Genomic DNA, 19,094 nt, shown 5'->3' on the forward strand with positions numbered 1-19,094 from the left:
GTTCCTAGTGAAAGGCACGCTTGATTTTCAAGAAGTTCTTCTTTAGCTGAATTGATTCAAATGCTCTATAGCTGATGATTTGCTTGATTGGGCACTGGAAGGAGCTGCTCGCGCACACACATGCGCACACACACACACACACACACACACATGCGCACACACACACACCCTCGCACACACGTGCACACACACACACACACACACACAATGTGTTATGTGATGGGAGTTGTGAGCTGGGTGTGATTTTTAAATGAGAGAAGGTAATGGAGATGAGACCTTCATTAATCATCATTAATCACTTTTAATCATATTTATCACTTGCATTGATTATGTCCTGATTCCCTGTGAACCTCAAGCATATATTAATACAGCCGGACAAAGTCCCGATGTACAGTTATTACAGTGATAAACGACTCAACACCACCCCCACCCGCTGCAACACACAAACACACATTCAACATCTTTGACACACACACTTTCATGCTAAAGCAGTTCCAGCGCATTGCTGGAGACACACACACTCACACACACACACACACACACACACACATGCACACACAGCCAGTGTTCAACACTCATAATGATAAATGTGTTTTCTCATGCTGCCCCACCTCTGTTAGCATGTGCACCCCTCGCCTTGATAAAATGATTAGAGAAACTCAGGGTTTGTCACGGTTACCATGATTAGAAAGCGCTAATGAAAGTGACAATGAAAGGCTTTAGTCATACATGCTTGTACAACACAAACACACACACACAGACACAGACACACACGCACACACATACGCACAACTTGTTTAATTGGTAGCGCTGGCCGCTACGTGCCTGAGCAGCATTTCTGTTGTTATTAACCAGCAATGTATCATTTGTTTACGCTTTCATCTTCTCTAAAGAGTTGTGAGTTGAAATGAAACGGCGAGAGAGTGGGGGATAGAGAGGCATTGTAACGTTTCCAGATCCCTCTTGGTACACACATGCACACTAAATGGCCAAAAGTTATGGGGACATCTGAGCATCTTTATGTGATTGTTGAACACGTCATTTCCAACCACAGAAATGAATATACTGCTATTAACAGCCTCCATTCCTTTTGGTAGGCTTTTCATCAATAACCTGCCTGCAGGGGTTTGTTCCCATTCAGCCACAGGGGCATTACTGAGATTGGCCACTTCTGTCAGACAGAAAAGGCCAGGGCATGCTCGAAACAAACACGATGTGTCATCCAACCACATCTTAAGGCAAAAGTGTTTATAGCAGTTCTGAAAAGCCACACTTTTGAAGGTGAGATAATAAAAAAAAAAAGCCTGCCGCCATAGAATGGGCCAAGACACGATAATCGTTCAAATATGGATAACAGCGCACACTCAAAGACATGAAGGTTACTTCCTCCCCTCTGCCCATCTGGCCAGTCACTGTGCAAAGTGGGCGTGATTGTCGTATTGTCAGTTTTAGAAAGTTACAGAAATTGTCAGATCGCAATTCCAGCCTCTGATAGGTGTGGGGGAGAGGTGGTTTCAGCCGCTGTTCAATGATCCGAAAAGCACTGCGTTTAAAGCATTCTGATGCCTTGAGGCCTGACTGACAGACAGCATTCCAATTCATCCCAAAGGTGTTGGATGGAGTCGGGGTCATGGCTCTGTGCAAGCCTGCCAAGTTCTGTTGCCACAAAGTTGGGAGTACACTATTGTCTAAAATATCATTGAATGCTGTAGTATTAAGATTTCCCTTAACCGTACATAATCCAAACCATGAAAAACCATACATACCTTTTTGGCCACATACTCTAGTGAACAGAATGTACATTCACACTAATCGTACCGTTGGTGAGGATGTGACATGATGTGAACTTTGGTGCTTAAAAGTTCAGAGGGGTCAAGGTAAAAAGTCAGGAAGGGGGGATGGGTGAGGGGGGATTGTGGTTTGGCTGGATAGATGGACAGATCTTTCAGATATTTTAGATAATTTTTTAGATAGAAGGATCCTCTCCTCTCCCCTCCCCTCCCCTCTCATCCTCTCCTCTCCTCTCCTCCCTCTCCCTCCCTCCTGGGAGCGGAGATGCTGAGAGCTAAACCTTCCCTCTGTGGGAATATAGGATTCACCTGCCTCAGACACCAGCTGCTAACAGAGAGTGTGTGAGTGTGTGTGCTTGGCTGCCTGTGGTGTGAGAGAGCATGTATACAATGAAGGAATGACAGAGAGAGAGAGAGAGAGAGAGAGAGGAAGGGAGGAGTAGTGTTCAATAGAGGTTAGTGTTTATTGATCGAGCCCTGAAGCTCCGGTCAACGGACAGACTCCCCCGAGACTGCTTCATCGCTCTCTCTCTCTCTCTCTCTCTCTCTCTCTCTCTCTCTCTCTCTCTCTCTTTCTCTCTCTATCTCTTTCCCTTCCCCCTCAACCATTCTCCCCCTCCTCCCTCTGTCTCTCTATGTCTTCTCCACTCTCCTTCACACCAGATAATACTTATCCTTTCATGTGGTGATTCAGCAGAGTTTCATATTCACACGGCCGCTGAATATTTCTGTGTTTGCCGTCAAACTGCGCAGACGGTCGGCAGAGCCTGTATCTTACCGCATCAAAGTTATGAGACGGAGAGGAAGAGTGGGGGAGGGAGCGAGACAATGAATGAACCCGATTGAGGAGAGCAGAGAGGCATAGAAAATCAGCTTTGAAAGGGAAGAAGTGTGTGATCAGATTGATTCTGTGATCTGTTTTATATATGATACATTGTCATTTAAGTGCGTCTCTGCTGCGTTTTTATGATTCCAGAGCCGGGTTGAATTTACTAGAGGAAAAAGCCAGGAAGAAAATGTCCAATCACGGCTTCAACAGCCTCAGCTCTGCACAGGTGGGTCTCTCTCTGCGGCCTCTTCTGATTCATCCACACACATTGACAACCACTTCCTGCTGACAATGGGTTTTTTTTTTCTCCCTTTCCTGGATATTTCAATTAGCTGAAAGAAATGAGTCAATAATAAGCTTTTCCGCTACCCGTCTACAGATGAAAGCTCGCTGTAAGCACAGAGGTCGGCCCAGCACCCTGAGCTCCAGGCTAGCCAGGCGGGTGACCCAGCTGAAGCAGAAGGCTGCGGCCCAGCGTGGTGCACCGTCGGCAGGCATGCTGCACTGCAGAGGGACCCATGGTGAGGAAGGCGCCTCCAAGAGTCACTGCAGACAAGGAAGAAAAGGTGGGTACAGAGGGAGCATATACACTCACCTTAAAGATTATTAGGAACACCTGTAAGAGTTCTCGTTAATACAATTATCTAATCAACCAATCACTTGGCAGCTGCTTCAATGCATTTAGGGGTGTGGTCCAGGTCTAGACAATCTCCTGAACTCCAAACTGAATGTCAGAATGGGAAAGAAAGGTGGTCTAAGCAACTTTGAGTGTGGCGTGGTTGTTGCCAGACGGACTGGTCTGAGTATTTCACACTGCTCAGTTACTGGGATTTTCACGCACAACCATTTCTAGGGTTTACAAAGAAGGGTCTGAAAAAGGAAAAACATCCAGTATGCTGCAGTCCTGGGGGGCGAAAATGCCTTGTTGATGCTAGAGGTCAGAGGAGAATGGGCCGAGTGATTCCAGCTGATAGAAGATCAACTTTGACTCAAATGACCACTCGTTACAACCGAGGTATGCAGCAAAGCATTTGTGAAGCCACAACAAACCTCTCAATAGGGCCAGCATTTCTAAAGAATGCTTCCAGCACCTTGTTGAATCAATGCCACGAAGAATTAAGGCAGTTCTGAAGGCGAAAGGGGGTCAAACACAGCATTAGTAGGGTGTTCATAATAATCTTTAAGGTGAGTGTATATACAGTACATATAGACACTTGTTGTCCATGAAGTCGCACCCTAAAACTAAACTCGCCCTCCTGCTGTTTATCCATCAGACCTGCAACAGGACTGGGCAGCGGGTCAGACTATGAAGAGGAAGAGGGGTCGAAAGCCCAAAGCACTAATGGGCGTCAGCACAAACAGAGCACACTACAAGAACGACCGGATCTTCGAGAAACGGGAAGTCAGGGAAGAGAGGAGTGACAGCGAGAGCTCAGAGCACGGTGAGTTACAGTACAGGTCACACACACAAGTATGAGTCAGAAACAGTGCTGAAGAACACCAAGCAGACATTGTAAGATTTTTTTCGTGTGTGTGTGTGCGCGCGTGCACATGTGAAGCGTCTGAGAGTGAGATGTCTGCCGTCATCAAGGGGCCCTCCTCTCACTTCACAGCTCGTCTGTCACTCCGTTAAAACCGTTAACGACTTGCCACAGGCATGCAACACAGCCACCCCTGCCCTCAATGCTATACGGTAACGTGAGCTCACCCTGGCCCCGTTCAGAATCTCACACCCCCGGTCTTACCCTCTAGTCCTCACCTCCCCAACCTCGTGAAAATACCCTCCTCGGAGGCTTGAGTTGAGGAGAAACAATCACACTCTTTGGGACTTTTAAACAAATGCCTCACAGGAGAGAACAAAACTTAAGGAAAACGCCAGAATCCGACTGACCTTGTGGCCTCGATGGCAAAGAGACGTAGTTGTTGAATGTTTGTGCGAGTGCGTTTGTGTGTGACCGAGGCAAAGTGTTGACGAGAACGCCATGTAAGTGACAAGTGTGTCAGAGATGTGTCGACACCCGACACGACCCCCGCAGTCAGCGACACACACAGCTGCCAATGTAACAATCTGTGTGTGTCCCAGTTTGTGTGTGCGCTGCATATGTGTGTGTGTGTGTGTGTGTGTGTGTGTGTGTGTCAACATTTGCTTCCCGTCACCGCAGTTAAGGAACAAGCTGCGCATTAGTTAGCGGTTAGTGCAGCTGGGAGTTAATATGTGACAAAACATCCCACCTAAAAACCCTCCGAGAAAAGTTTGATCAAACATTCACCATCAATCAACGGCGAAATTTCATCTCATGTGACTTTTGTAATTGCGTGCGTTAAGCCACAGGCTTCTGAACTGAACTATAGATGCTAGAGGAATATCGAAAGCTTGCTGTCAATGCAGTGCTTACATTTAGATCACTCGAAGCTCCCTGGCTGATCATATTGATGTTGTGATTCCACAGAGGAGGAGGACGGCAGCTACGAGAGCGAAGGTGGAGCCGGTGACATCAAGATTAGCTCATCCTCTAAAGAAGCTCCTGCAAACCCTGCCGGGATTGTGCCTTTTTCATCGCAGTCCTCCAAGCTCCAAGCAAACCAGAAAGCCAGGAGTAAGACACTAGGGCCTCCCGGTGAGACCTGACTTTCACTTTTTGATTTGAAGTGAAGCATATAACATGATTTTCTTAGGGTTTAGAGAAATCTTTGTCCGGTTTTGGTTTTGAAAAGTAAAAAAATCTAAAAGGATAAACTTGGAAATGTATGGCGATTCAGCTAAAAACAAGGTTGATTTCAGATTTCACCCAATCAACGAGCTTTATTCTAAAATAGGGCCAAAAAGAAGAGAAAAATCATGTTAGTGATGATTGATATGATGGCCAAGCAATTACGGGAAGTCTTTGTTCATTACTTCATCTAGAACAATCTAATGTGATCAGAGATTTGTGTCAGATGTGTTATGTGGCCTCCAAGACCAGAAAAACCTTCTTCCCTTACCTCCTAGTAAACAACATCTTTGACTATATCTAATCTAATATTAGATAGATATTGACATTTTAGCAACCAGCACTAATTTCTAGTGATGTCCCCTTCACCCTCAGGCACGGGGAGCATGCCCAGTGCAGATCAGAGGAGACTGCCTAGAAGGCCGAGCCTCCCTAACACAGAAAGGGGACGTTCAGACCACCAGGGGACCAAAAGAGCGCCTCTGCCCAGCTGGGGTGCGTCGTCAGTGGGCTGCAGCTTTGGGGACGGCCTGGGGAACCATGGAGCTCTGACAGAGGCAAACAGGGCCAGCAAGGAAGCCGTGAGGAAGAGCTCATCGGGGCAGGGCCTTCTGGGAAAGGTGTGGACCAGTGGTTGGGTGGTGACTTGTAACCTTACTTTGACACAGCAATATTTTACTTTTGCCAGTGACAAGTATTCAACTGAGTAAATTACTCCCTGACAGCAGAGATTTATGACACTGCTCTGACACCTTTACACCCTCAAAACTTTGCATCTTGGATTTCTCTCCTCAGCTGCTTCATCTGCGCACTTCTGTGTAAATGATCAGGGGAACTTTACAGCATGGAGTTACAGTGGGAAAATTGCACTTTTAGGTTATAAAAACATGCACAGAACATATTCTGTCAATTGGAGCTAAATTATAAGGACAATCAACAACATTTGGAGTTTATATCTAATATGTAAATGTTCTTCTACCACATCCATTTAAGGGGGACAGAAGCTGTGGGCATGCTGGTATTTTGTTCCCCCTGATTATTCACACAGACGGTCATGGGAAAAGAGAACTGAGAGGGGAAAGGTGAGATGCAATTGCCAATTTTAGAGGTGTGACAGACAGGTTATATAATGAGTATAACGATAAATTACTGCTGTCACAGAAATTACTCTTGAAATGAGTTAGTGAGCAAAAAGGGATATGCTGTTTTTTGTGTAACGAACCTGACGGTGGTCAAGATGGGTTAGGTGAAGTTCAGATAGACTGGGAGTGTGAGAAGAAAAAAGGTGACTCAGAGAAGGTCCTCCACTCCCTTAGGCCTTCTGGTGCATGCAAATAAAGGCTGAGAAAAAGAGAAGCAAGGAGGATTTTTCAGGAAAGTCCTCGCCTCAAGTTCACTCCTTTTTTTTGTTGAAGTGAGCCGCACCCTGCCAGGAAGGTTGATTATAACTAACCTACCAATAACTTTGACTCAGGGTAATGCTTAGCATCAGCTGTAAATCAGTCACTTTATCAACTATACTATTTGCTCTTGTGATAGGTGTGTGTTTGCATACCTGTCTGCTGTGTTAACACACCACTGGCCTGTATTCGTGCAGGCAGCTGTTGCAGAGACACCCGTGTTAATTTTAATGAGAGATGCCCCGAGGTTGCCTTAGTCTTTGACTCATTGTGAGGGAATGTCCAAAAACACATAACTCCAAACCAAACAGTGAAGTATAAAGATAATCATTGGCCATAACCCTACACACACCCATGCATGCCTGCGCACACACACACACACACACACACACACACACACACACACGCACAACCACCACCACCAGCAGCACAAAAGAGAAATAATCACCCATGCCCTCTGGTGACGAAACCTCTGTCACTAAAATATATGGTCTCCTGATGTGGAAAACTCCAAGAGACAACACACACACACACACACACACACATACACACACACACACATAACACACCATCTCTCTTGCATTGCATATTATGCTATTTTCTTTTGAAAGCTTAAATACAAGCAGAAACCTGTTGGATGAGCTGACTTTCCATCATCAGTCTCAGACTAGCCAAAACTGGTCTGGAGATTGTGTGTGTGTGTGTGCGTGTGTGTGTGTGTGTGTGTGTGCGTGCGTTGGTGAGAAAGCAAATTAGGGTTCAAGCTTCTATATTAGCATGCGTCCATCTTGCTGAAGTGTCCTTGAGCAATAAACTGAAGTCCTACCAGTTGAAGCGCTGCAGTTATTACTGACTCTGACCTGACCTTTGAGTGAACGGTGGCAAGTGAGAAAAAGAAAATCCTTTCGGCTTCATTAAAGCATCACATTACAAGAGCCGTTGCTGCCTGTGGTTGCTTTTCACTGATGAATTCACCACATCAGACTGGAAAATACTTAATTTCTTTACCTGCAGATCCTGTTTACTTTAGATTAATTTCGGCATATAATGAAGGCATGAATGCTACCATATCCTGTTTTCTGTCCACTGATGTCACATCCTGTTTCCTGTCTAGGCCAAGGGCCGCGCAGTGAGCCGGCTCCTGCAGAGCTTTGCAGCCGACGACGGCTTTCGATTGGATGAGGAAAGCAGCTTCTCCGAGGGCGAGGAGGAGGAAGAGGAAGAGGAGGAGGAGTTAAAGTTGATTCATCTCCCTCCCAACATGCCTTGCAGAATACCTGGTAGGCATAAACAGTGACACATCATATATAATTGCACTCACACACACACACACACACACGTGGTGAATGCTTTAAAAGCCATTTCACACATGCATACACACCTCTTTGCCTTTTTGTCCCTTCTTTTTCACGCCACATAGCAATTATTCATCACACTCCCAAATGATGTATATCTCACACTTTATCTTCTCCATCCATCCATCTTTCTACCACGCCCTCCCTCCGCAGCCCTGCCAAACTGTGTGTTGAGTAAAGAGATGTTGGTGGACGGCCTGAAGATCCTGATTTCCAAGGAGGATGAGCTGCTGTACGCTGCCTGCGTCCAAACTCTGGACCTGCCTGACATGTAAGGCCCTGCTTCCCAGCGGTCTCACCACAGATACAAACCACCTCATCTAAAAACAAATCAGGGGAATCACCAGAGTGACTATTTCTCACGGCAACTGCAAATGTATGACCATTGTTTATTCCGTCATCTATTGATCCCACTACGAGAAGCATCCAAATCTGGGTGGATAACCACCTCGGCTTAACGATTTCCTGGGGGAAACCCTGGAGTTAAGTACTAAAAAGACATATTGCAGCAAGAGATTAACAAAAGAGTTGAAACCTTAGCTAAGCGCTAGGTAAATGCATGACAGCTGTGTGAATCTTGACAAACAAGAAGTCTAGACAACTACAAAGTCAAGACACACACCAGTGGCCGCCAACACAGCTGCCAGGGGGGAAACAAATTGGAACACTCATGACAAGAGCCCTATTTTGAAAAAGACAACCTTAAAATCTAGCAGCGAAAATTAAATAATAAGAAAATAGAAAAAAGAGAAAAGTTTGGTTCTTGAGGAATTTTATTTTCCATTCTTTTCACTTTCCTTTTTTTTTCCTCTTAGATTCAGTGTTGTCATCGAAGGGGAACGAGGAAATCGCCCCCGGATCTACTCGCTGGAGCAACTACTACAGGAAGCTGTAAGTGTCCATCTAAAAGCTTACTTTTGCATCTATTACATTTTGTGGGTAGTTGTGCGGTGCTGGGTAGCTTTAACTAAAAACTCCACACGCGCTATACAGATCATTTTGCGATTATTTATTTTTTTCTCCAGGTGTTAGATGTGCGGCCCCAGAGCGAGGCCATCCTGACTGCAGGGACCCGAGTGTGCGCCTACTGGAGCGAGCGCTCTCGCTGTCTTTACCCCGGATACGTCCATCGAGGTGAGCGAGATGCACCGACAACCTCACTCCGCGAACATACACTGGTGCCTTCCCAGCAACTCATGTCCACCGTCCTATGTGTTGTGCTCTAGGAGGTCCAAGTGAGGAGGAGAAGGAGGGTAGCGTCATGGTGGAGTTTGATGATGGAGACAGAGGAAGGATCTCCCTCGCAAACATCAGGCTTCTGCCCCCGGGATACCAAATCTGCTGTGAGTGTGGCTTTAAAAAGCAGGATGGAAAGAAAGAAAGAAAGAAAGAAAGAAAGAAAGAAAGAAAGAATGGAAAAAAAAAACAGAGTGAATGAAAGAAATAAACTCCCCATTTAACAATTCTTCTCTGTCAGGTGCGGAACCCTCTCCAGCACTTCTGATCTCATCTGGTCACCGTGGCTGGCGAAGCTCCACCCACGAGAGGAAAGACGCACCCACAGAGAAACCAGCCAATGAGGAGCCTGCAGGGAGGCCCCAAGAGAAAAGACCAGGTGAAGGAGAAGGGAACACACATCCTCTATCCTTGTAATGTTTTGTTACTCCTTCAACAAACACATAAACCTTGTGTAAAGATTTGCCCATTTAGAAGGTCCTTTTTAATCAACGTTACAAAGTCTTTAGTTTAATATGTGTAGGAAAGACTGGATATCTATTTCATCAGACAGTCTGCGGAATCAACTCAGACAACAAAGCTTTAATATATGTGTCCTGAGAAGTACCGGTCTAACTAGTGAATGCGCTCACAGACTCACAGCCCTTCAGGCCATACTAAAATTCCCCAAACAAGGCCTCATTTACAGTTCCAACTGTCAACCACTTATCAGATGCCTCCGAGTCAGAGGACAGCACCGAGTGGAGGTTTATAAACTGAAAGACTCGTTAATTGAGATTCCTCGTTTGCCGCCTATCATTTCAACTCCACATGACCACATTAATCATGCTTTTACGAGGTGTCATCAGTGCGTTTTGTGTAGTTAAGCAACATACATGTAACTCATCACAAACTGCGGTTGACAATAAAGCTGCATAGACAAACAGGTTTGCCAGGTGTTTTGTAGTTTGTGTAATGGATATGTCGAAATTTACCTGGCTCAGTGGAGATCAAAGAGATAAAGATATTAAGTTTCTCCAAAGCTCTTAGTTCCACAATTATCTCAGTCTGCTTATAAGACCTGTCGGTTTATATTGATTATAACTCCTCTCTGTTGCCGGCTCCTTTTTTTCAGTTGGCAGACCGAAGAAAGTCCATTCAGTGCCTAAGACTGCCAGCATGTCAACATCAGTAACAGACACTGTAACCAAAGGTAACGCTTCCTTGTTGAACTGGTCCGCGCCCAGGAAGAGACCGCCAGTTGACTTCTTCCTCTTCAATGGGATGTCTCGTAAGACCCAGAGGAGGATTCGAGAGCGAGACTTGGGGCTGTTTCATCGGCCCACCTCCCACCTTCTCGCACCCCCAATGCCTTTCAAAGGCATCTTTGGCTCCCCTTTTGAAGGCGACTCATTCAGTAGCATCGCCAACAGCTTCTCTACTTTTAGAAGCGGTGCAAGCTCTGGAGCTGGGCGACCGGGCGCCACAGTAGCTTCCACTGGGGTCCGGGAGTCCTCGTCCTCTGCTTGCTCCTCAGCTGTCACCATGGCAATGGCAGCTGGAAGCCGGAAGCCAGTGAGCGACCGCGACAGGAAACAGTTCCTGGTGAAGCTTGACCACGAAGGAGTGACATCTCCCAAAACAAAGAACGGCAAGGCCCTGCTTCGACTCGGGGGCAGTGGAGGAAAGGGAGGCAAGAGTCTCACCTCAGCAGGAGCACCACTGCGATACATCCACCCCGCCCTGCTGGTGAAGGATGGCAATAAGGGAGGAGGGGAAAGAGATGGCGCTGGGGTCCGTCCTGAGCCTATTGTAAAAGGCAGCCCACCTCTGAGAAATGACCTTCAGTCTGCAGGTCTTGGAGTCCAAGGTGGGGATTACAGTTTGGACTACCCGAGTGACTGCCCCAGCTCTTACTCTGAGCTGGATGAGGATGATGGTCAGGATGCTGAAGCACCTAGAAGAAGTGCAGCAGAGACGTCCCACCGCAGCGGGCGTTTTCTCTCCCGTCTCTCCGCCTGCTTTTCCTCATCTTCCTCCTCCTCTTCCTCCTCCGGTTCCATCTCCTCCTCGTCCCTCTGCTCCTCAGACAACGACTCCTCCTACTCCTCCGACGAAGAGACCTCCTCCGTGCTGCTGCGCCGCGCACTGCTCCAGCAGGACAAACACAAGCACAGGCAGAACATGACCTCCGACCTCCTGAGCCCGGACCCTACCGCCTCCAGCTCCTCTCCCTCGGCCCCGGCCCCGGCTCACGGCTACGTGGCCAAAATCAGCATGGCCGCCCAGGGGTCAAAAGTGAGGGCCGACAGAACAGAAGACAGGAAGGAGTTCATGTCAAAAGGAGGGATGGTGGGTAACAGTAGCACAGCTAAGAACCAGCTAAAGAGGAAAGAAGGAATTTCGAGCAGCCACCATCATAGGCAAAGCAGTCCTGTGAGCCAGCAGCCCAAACCTGGCTCCAAGGACCCGACAACAGCTAAGAGGCAGCGGATGTCTTCCCCTGAGACTCTGCCTAACATGGCTCCCCTTCTGCCTGGACGCCAGCTCTGGAAATGGTCCGGCAACCCCACACAGGTAGGACACTTTGGGTTGCATTTTAATATGTTCTTTTTCCGTATCCAAGATGTTGAAGAGTTTGATGTTTTACAAAGATCTTTTTTGTGTGTAAATATTCTCGTCACTGTACTGCAGAACTTGAGAGCGTCTGCGATTTCTTGTAACTAAATCCCATTCCACTGAAACACAATGTTTTCTCATAATCACACGTTATTATCTTGGTTAGGCTGTTTCAGAACTCTTGTCTTGGGTATCAGTAACCTATACCTCACCTCACAACTTAAGTAGGTTACTGATTGTTGTTGCAGTTTCTGCCGTGTCACACCTTGATCACATACAGTAAATGCGATGTTTAAATATGATCGCTCTTGGCAGTGCTTATTCTGCCTCAATCTCTGTACATATTGGCAACACTATGAGGCTTACTCTCTGAATTTGTTATCCCAGCTATTAAGTCACGATCCAGATGATAACAGAACAAAACAGTTTGAGGAACCGCTGCCACTCTCAGCTTCCGTTCTGCCGCGCTGTTTGCTTTGTAAACATTTTGCGGCATCTGTCGACTGAGATGTGCAGCTTAAGAAGAAGCTAAAGGTGTGCACATGCCCCAACAAATGAAAATATGGAGCAGAAATAAAGGTGTGCTACCCATGTTATGGTTACTGTGATCATAATGTCTACATGATTTTCAGTACTATTGCCTTTAGGTTAAGAGTGAGTTTTTGGTGTGCTGGGAAACATACTCCTGTATCTCAATAGCATCAGTTTGTTATGATTGGTGTCAGGTATGATGTTTTGGCTTGGAAAGACATATTAAATCTTTGGTACAGTTGACTGATCTTATTTGATTTCTGAAATGAGGCTGGTGGGGAAAAAAACCCTCCACACTGAATAAATAGACTGACTATTTTTATTCTCCTTCCCCGACAGAGGAGAGGTCTGAAGGGTAAAGCCCGCAAGCTTTTCTACAAGGCCATCGTGAGGGGCAAGGAGACGGTGCATGTCGGCGACTGTGCTGTGTTCCTGTCACCTGGCCGGCCCCAGCTGCCCTACGTGGGCAGAGTGGAGAGCCTCTGGGAGTCGTGGAGCTCCAGCATGGTGGTCAGGGTCAAGTGGTTCTACCACCCGGAGGAGACTCGCCTGGGGAGGCGACACCGCGACGGCAAGGTAAAGGCCAGGCAGTGCAAGTACAATTTCTAAAACAGGGAATGGTCAAAGTTACAGTCCGTGACATTTTCATATACATATATTACCTCTTTGCTTCTTTTTGTTCCCTGTTCCCATCTGATATGAATGGTTGAACATCCACTTAATTCATGAAAACTGTTACCATTCGCGGTTCGAGGTGGGTCTTTCCCAGGAAATAATCTCTGCCGCACAGGAAGTCATGCATTTTGCGTTTCTGGCAACAGCAATAGTGGTTTGTTTGGAATAAATAGAGAAGGAGCTGGCTTGTTAGTATGAGCAGCAACATCCACCGTGGCTGAGCAAACGTAAAAGATCACCATTTGCAGAAACTCAACGTCATCATGAAAAAAACCCACGCTTAAAGACATGACAAATACGGCATGTGTGGGAAGTGCAGAGTGAGAGACAAAAAAAATCAAACAATCTCACCACATTTTTAAGCTGGAATCTACTATCTTGCTGATTTATCAACCATTCTTCCTGTCTCTTTGCTAGAATGCCTTGTATCAGTCGAGCCACGAGGATGAGAATGACGTGCAGACCATCTCCCATCGCTGCCAGGTGGTCAGCAGGGCCGAGTACGACCACCTGATGTGCGAGCGTAAGCCCGGCAGCGCTGCGGACGACCTGTTCTACCTGGCCGGAACCTACGAACCGACCACGGGCCAGTTGATCAGCGCTGATGGCATGGCCATTGTGTCCTAGCACCACCAGCTACAGAGAAATCCAAATATTGAACCTGAACTCTGGAGTTGACTGCTTCCAGGGTGGTCCTTCAGAACGGAGCTGGGGACCGAGGGGAACCAAGACAAAGAGTTTGGGCTCCGCGTATTGATCTGTCCCCTGTAAGAGAAGGAGCTAGCCCACTGGATAAGGCCCAACAGCACTGGCACTTAGAGGAGCCTGGTTTGTTCTGGGGAAAAGTCTGATCCATGTCAGATTTAACCTCTTTATCTGATGTGGACTGAGGCTCCTTGTCGCAGCGGGAGTCTACAGCTTTCCCTGTCGCTGAAATAACAGAGTATCTCGTCCCCGCGACAAGATTACTGCAACAAAAGAACAGGAACCAAGGACATGAGCACTTTGGAGTACAGTCGCTTGGATATGCTATGGAGGGAGGGTGTCAGACTTGGCTTTCTGAAACAAAGACTCAGAGAGCGGGAGAGACTGTATGGTAAGGAGAGACTTACTGTAAACCACACTGGTTTGGAGGGGTTTTCAATGGTCTTATACTGGTAGTTTGACGATGACAACGTGATTGGGAGATCCCCAACAGGACCAAAAAACACTGTAGTTCGGACTTTGTGTGTAAGTGCGTGTGTGTGTGTGCGTGTTTGCAGAGTGGCTGCGATGACCCTGTTTGGCATTTAATGAGCTCCAAGTAAATAGTGCTTTAGCGTGCGCGTGTGTTTGTACTGTACGTGTGGTCATGCACGTGCACACCCGCGCTCATCGAGCAGGGACGACGTCGTGACACACCGTCAGTGCGTCTCTAACACTCTGAAATGATTTCTTCTCCTGTCAAGCCATACACGTCAATACCTCGCTCTCGTATCCTCCTATTCATGTGCAAAGACACATGTACAGGAAGTTGGATTGTTTATTTGAAATGTGCGTGCGTGGGTGTGTGCGAGTGTGGGTGTGTGTGTGTTTGTGTGTGTGCGTGTGTGTGTGTGCGTGTGTGTGTGTGTGTGTGCGCTTTGTACAGCATCATGTATAATATAACATGTTGTAAATAGTATACATTTATATTTGTTTCTTGTTTTTTGGCTGTTTTCTTTTGCAGAGAAGATAATTTTATTTAGATTTTTTTAGGGTGTGTGTGGGAGGGGTTCGGGGGGGGGGGGTCTGACAGAGGGAGGAGCTCGGGTTAGTTTCCTTCTCTCTCAATGCACTGAACAGGATTGTTGGAGGTTTGGATTTGGGGTCAAACTGTACAACTGATGTGAAGACTGTGGTTGTAAGCCCTGCTTTAGGCAAAGGGTGGACATGTAGAAAGGGTGTTTGGAAAATGTTTTATAAGGAAATCAGAAAAAGGCTCTTTTTAAACATGTCCAAATTCAGTTTTTTTCTCTTTATTTACTCTGTTGGGTTTAAAATGTGCATTTCCTGTTTGGAGCTCTTATTTTTTTTTTTTTTTTTTTTTTTTACCAAATACTGGAAACTGAGTTTCTGCTGTTCTCTGATCCTAAAAGAATCTAGTTCTTCTTTATCTATTTTAGCCTGTATACATTCCTATATCAAATGTAGATATTTATCTGGCATAAAAAATAATACATACCAAAGCACCTGTGAGTTTACACTTCACCACATTAGAAGAAAACAATTTTATAAAAGAAAAAGACGTTTAAAAAAAAAACGTTCAATCAAATCTGAATCCGGGACCCCTGCAATCACCGAGGTATTTTAAGTAGAGTTCCTCTCGTTGTCTGCTCGCGATCATCCAGCGTTGCTATGACAGCCTCCGAGAAACGTTGCAGCAACATTGTCTGCACGCTGCCCAGCTGATGCACTTGAGGTCACTATGGCAACCAGAATGGCATCACGTGACTGTGAAGGACAATCAGAGCCAATCAATGGGACAATGTTGAGAGAAAAAAAAAAATACAAGATAAGGATCAAATCACAAAATATGCTTCTTGTCACTTTTATTCCTGCTTTGCCAAAAATGTCTCCGTGTGTGTGTGTTTTATGTTTGCTTGTTTTCCTCGTTTACCATTGTCTTACTGTTTATGCAAGCCTGTGATGATTGTTGTCAGTGTATAGGATGTACAGGGGGGAAGAACATAACAGCCTTTTTTTAGGACATTGACTGACTTTTAACAACGATGTTGCTGTTACACTGCAAAGCAAAAGCTTTAAAAGGAATCTAATGTGAAACTCAGTTTTAAAATATTACTTTTATGGGTCTTTAAATGATTTTTTTCTTTTTTTTTTTAAAGCTGTATTTTCTTTAAGAAACACTGGATTCAGTACTAACCATCACGTTTGACAGAAGTGACATCATTGTGTTTTTTTTTTTTTTTTTTAGACCCACTGGAAAACTGCTTTGTATGGTTTGAGATAGCCTACTAAAATATATTATGTAATCTCAGTCATTCTTTGGAAATATGACTTAAATATTTCCTCATGTACAAAAGGAAAAAAATATTTATCTTAATTTTATTGCCTTTTTGTGTTTCATTAAAAAAAGATTCTTACAAAAAAATAACAACTCTTGATTCCCCCCCCCACCTTTTCTGCTGGGCGTGAGGGCTCTAAATACCGCCTTGTGTTTATCAATGCCAATCATTTGTCTGCTGTAAGAAAATGAACCACAGAAGAAAGCGTGGAAGAAGGGGAAGGGAAGAAAAGAAACACGAGTGGAGGAAGCAATTTGAAACTGTAGCTGTAGCCAATAGAAGGGGAAGAATGGGGAGAGAAAGGGAAACTGTATCTAGTAGCGATGTTTCATGAGAGAGATGGGCAGGATAAAGTCTCCTCTGGCTCTACAGGTGGGTCAGGTATTCAGAATAATAAAACGGAACAGGACCATTAAGAGAACAAAGTGAGGATATCAGCTTTCGGCCTGCCAAGATTTCAAATCCTCACTTTGTGCATGTGTGTGTGCGTACATAGGCCTATGTGTGTGAATACAAACATGCAGCTCACATCTGCTCATCAAACAGAGCGTGCTAGTCTTGTATAGGCCTACACACCAATATAAATCCATGCAGTCTGCATGCACTCCTGTACTTCCATGAGTTTTCTGCTTGTGTGTGTGTGTGTGTGTGTGTGTGTGTGTGTGTGTGTGTGTGTGTGTGTGCGTGCGTGCATGTGTGTGTGTGTAATGCGAGAGCTGGGAAGACCAGTTGAGATTATGCCCTGCAGGGTGTGGAGTTTCTGGGACAAAGTGCGCATTTTTACTGCATTTTATTTGAGACTTCCTGTGAAATATTCACACCTTTTTATCGCACAGTAACCGGAGCCTTTGTGACGCGGCTTATTAAAGTCTAAATAGAAGATTTACCTTTGACCTCGAATTACACTCTGGTTGCCTCATGGCAGCCTGCTAAGAAGGCTTGATCACAGCATTGCCTTGAACGTCAGTTGTCCTCTTTTCTTTTCAGCCAGCATATCTCTCTCTGCTTTACTTGTCAATACAGGAAAAGTTGACTCGCATGTGTTTCTGAATAACTTTGCTATTAATGGTCCTTGGCCATTTGAAATCACATACACACACACATTCAGGCTCATTGTCCAGCTGTGTGTGTGTGTGTGTGTGTGTGTGTGTGTGTGTGTGTGTGTGTGTGTCTGCGTGCGTGCATGTGTGTGTTTGGTTTTCTTTTGTATTCTGAATTTAGCTGTCTCTGCAGTTTAACTTGTTATTACAAAGATATGAAGCAGTACGCTTGCCAGTGTGACCAACACACACACAACACACACCACACACCACACACACACACACACACACACACACACACACATATGCACCCATTCTGCTCACTGTTGGTCTTTTACATCCTCCTCATTGGTTCCTCAATCAACCAACGCCTTTAAAACACACAGACATTAAGTGCAGTCTTTGACTGCTTATCAGCAGGTTTGCTTTGGGCTTATCTGGTTGACATTGTTAAACTACTTTACCCAGAATGCTACGAAAGATAGGGGCACAATGGAGGCTGGGGGTGCCCTCTGGGTTAATGAGAGAGGGCTTTCACATCGTAAGAGCAAACATGCCACAAGCTAATGTGTGTGTGTGTGTGTGTGTGTGTGTGTGTGTTGTGTGTGAAGGGTCAAGATGTCAGAACAAGGTGTGGCAGTTTTTGGTATTTCTTCAGTTTTTCAGGTGGGGGCTGGTGGATGTGATGCAAAACTTGTGTTTGTATCTGTGTGTGTGTGTGTGTGTGTGTGTGTGTGTGTGTGTGTGTGTGTGTGTGTGTTAGTGTGTGTGTGTGTGTGTGTGTGTTGAGGGGCGGTTCCAATCCAGAGAAAGCCCTCAATTTAGATATAGCCTGAGTATGTCACTGAAGTGAATGAATGGCTGTCAGCTGCAGCAGGATGCAGCATATGTGTATAGTTTGTATGGTGTGTATGTGTGTGTGTGTGTGTTGATGTGTGTGTGTGTGTGTGTGTGTGTGTGTGTCTGTGTGTTGATATTCAGGTGCCTCAGAGTGGGAGTAAGGAGATCAGCGGTCTTCTCTCTCACCTCATCCATTGTACATATGAGCCTCTGCGAGCTCACCACTGGTATCCATCTTACTATCTGTGTGTGTGTGTGTGTGTGTGTGTGTGTGTGTGTGTGTGTGTGTGTGTGTGTGTGTGTGTGTGTGTGTGTGTGTGTGTGTGTGTGTGTGTGTGTGTGTGTGTGGACATTGTATATGTCCGTATAGCCTATTTGACTCATTGGTAGTTGTGCAACGTATTCTGTGGCAACAGATGGTAGGCTTACATAAATCATGGATTCTTGGCAGTGTGGAAGTCATGTCCATGTTCTCCTACATTACAACACCAACAAACCTGTTCTTTCTATTTCCCCAAATTTTTTGACTCGTTTTACTTTCCCATTTCACAGAATAAATAATATATATATATATATTAATAATATTTATTTATTATTTACAACTGATAATTATCTATTGATTTATTTTACTGTTTCAACCACATTTCACAGGTTTTATTTGGACGCTATTTTATGTTTTTCTACGCTTTGTGTCTGTAATTTAATTGATTTACATTGAAAAAAAATATTATTTTATATGTATTTTCACAAAAAAATCTTTTTTTAAATCCTTTTGTAAATTAACAAATTATTATTTTAATTTTTTTAAATGTGAATGAAACAGGGAAATGAGAGAACAAAGGAGTTTTTAAAGCTAATAATCTAAAATTCAATAACTTCAATATTAGCAAATGTACGAATATTATGTCAAAAAAGTCTGTGTAGTTCTGAAGATATTATAGGCTACATATATTTAGAAACAGATGTTTGTTTTCATTTACCTATGCTGTGCTGTAAGTTATAAAGAAAGGAAATAGAGCACAAAGAGAAGGAAAGAAGAGAAGGA

At 45.1% G+C, this 19,094-nt stretch overlaps 1 protein-coding gene across 4 annotated transcripts in view; it reads left to right on the plus strand.

Moving 5' to 3' along the window:
- Positions 1-14,860, plus strand: part of bahcc1b (BAH domain and coiled-coil containing 1b) — a 63,745-nt gene extending 48,885 nt beyond the window's left edge. For 3 of the 4 annotated variants that reach the window (XM_039788396.1, XM_039788395.1, XM_039788398.1), the window contains 14 exons: positions 2,767-2,845; positions 2,999-3,185; positions 3,894-4,061; positions 5,070-5,237; positions 5,706-5,950; positions 7,845-8,010; positions 8,239-8,356; positions 8,901-8,976; positions 9,111-9,219; positions 9,312-9,428; positions 9,563-9,700; positions 10,436-11,877; positions 12,790-13,026; positions 13,543-14,860. In XM_039788396.1, the coding sequence (XP_039644330.1) occupies positions 2,767-2,845; positions 2,999-3,185; positions 3,894-4,061; positions 5,070-5,237; positions 5,706-5,950; positions 7,845-8,010; positions 8,239-8,356; positions 8,901-8,976; positions 9,111-9,219; positions 9,312-9,428; positions 9,563-9,700; positions 10,436-11,877; positions 12,790-13,026; positions 13,543-13,752 (3,460 nt within the window). In that variant the 3' untranslated portion in view covers positions 13,753-14,860. The remainder of the gene's footprint in view (positions 1-2,766; positions 2,846-2,998; positions 3,186-3,893; positions 4,062-5,069; positions 5,238-5,705; positions 5,951-7,844; positions 8,011-8,238; positions 8,357-8,900; positions 8,977-9,110; positions 9,220-9,311; positions 9,429-9,562; positions 9,701-10,435; positions 11,878-12,789; positions 13,027-13,542) is intronic. The other variant, XM_039788397.1, reaches the window with a different exon arrangement.
- The last annotated feature ends 4,234 nt before the right edge of the window (positions 14,861-19,094 follow it).

The sequence above is a fragment of the Perca fluviatilis genome, chromosome 21 (assembly GCF_010015445.1).
Source record: "Perca fluviatilis chromosome 21, GENO_Pfluv_1.0, whole genome shotgun sequence".
In the NCBI taxonomy this organism is placed as follows: domain Eukaryota; kingdom Metazoa; phylum Chordata; class Actinopteri; order Perciformes; family Percidae; genus Perca; species Perca fluviatilis.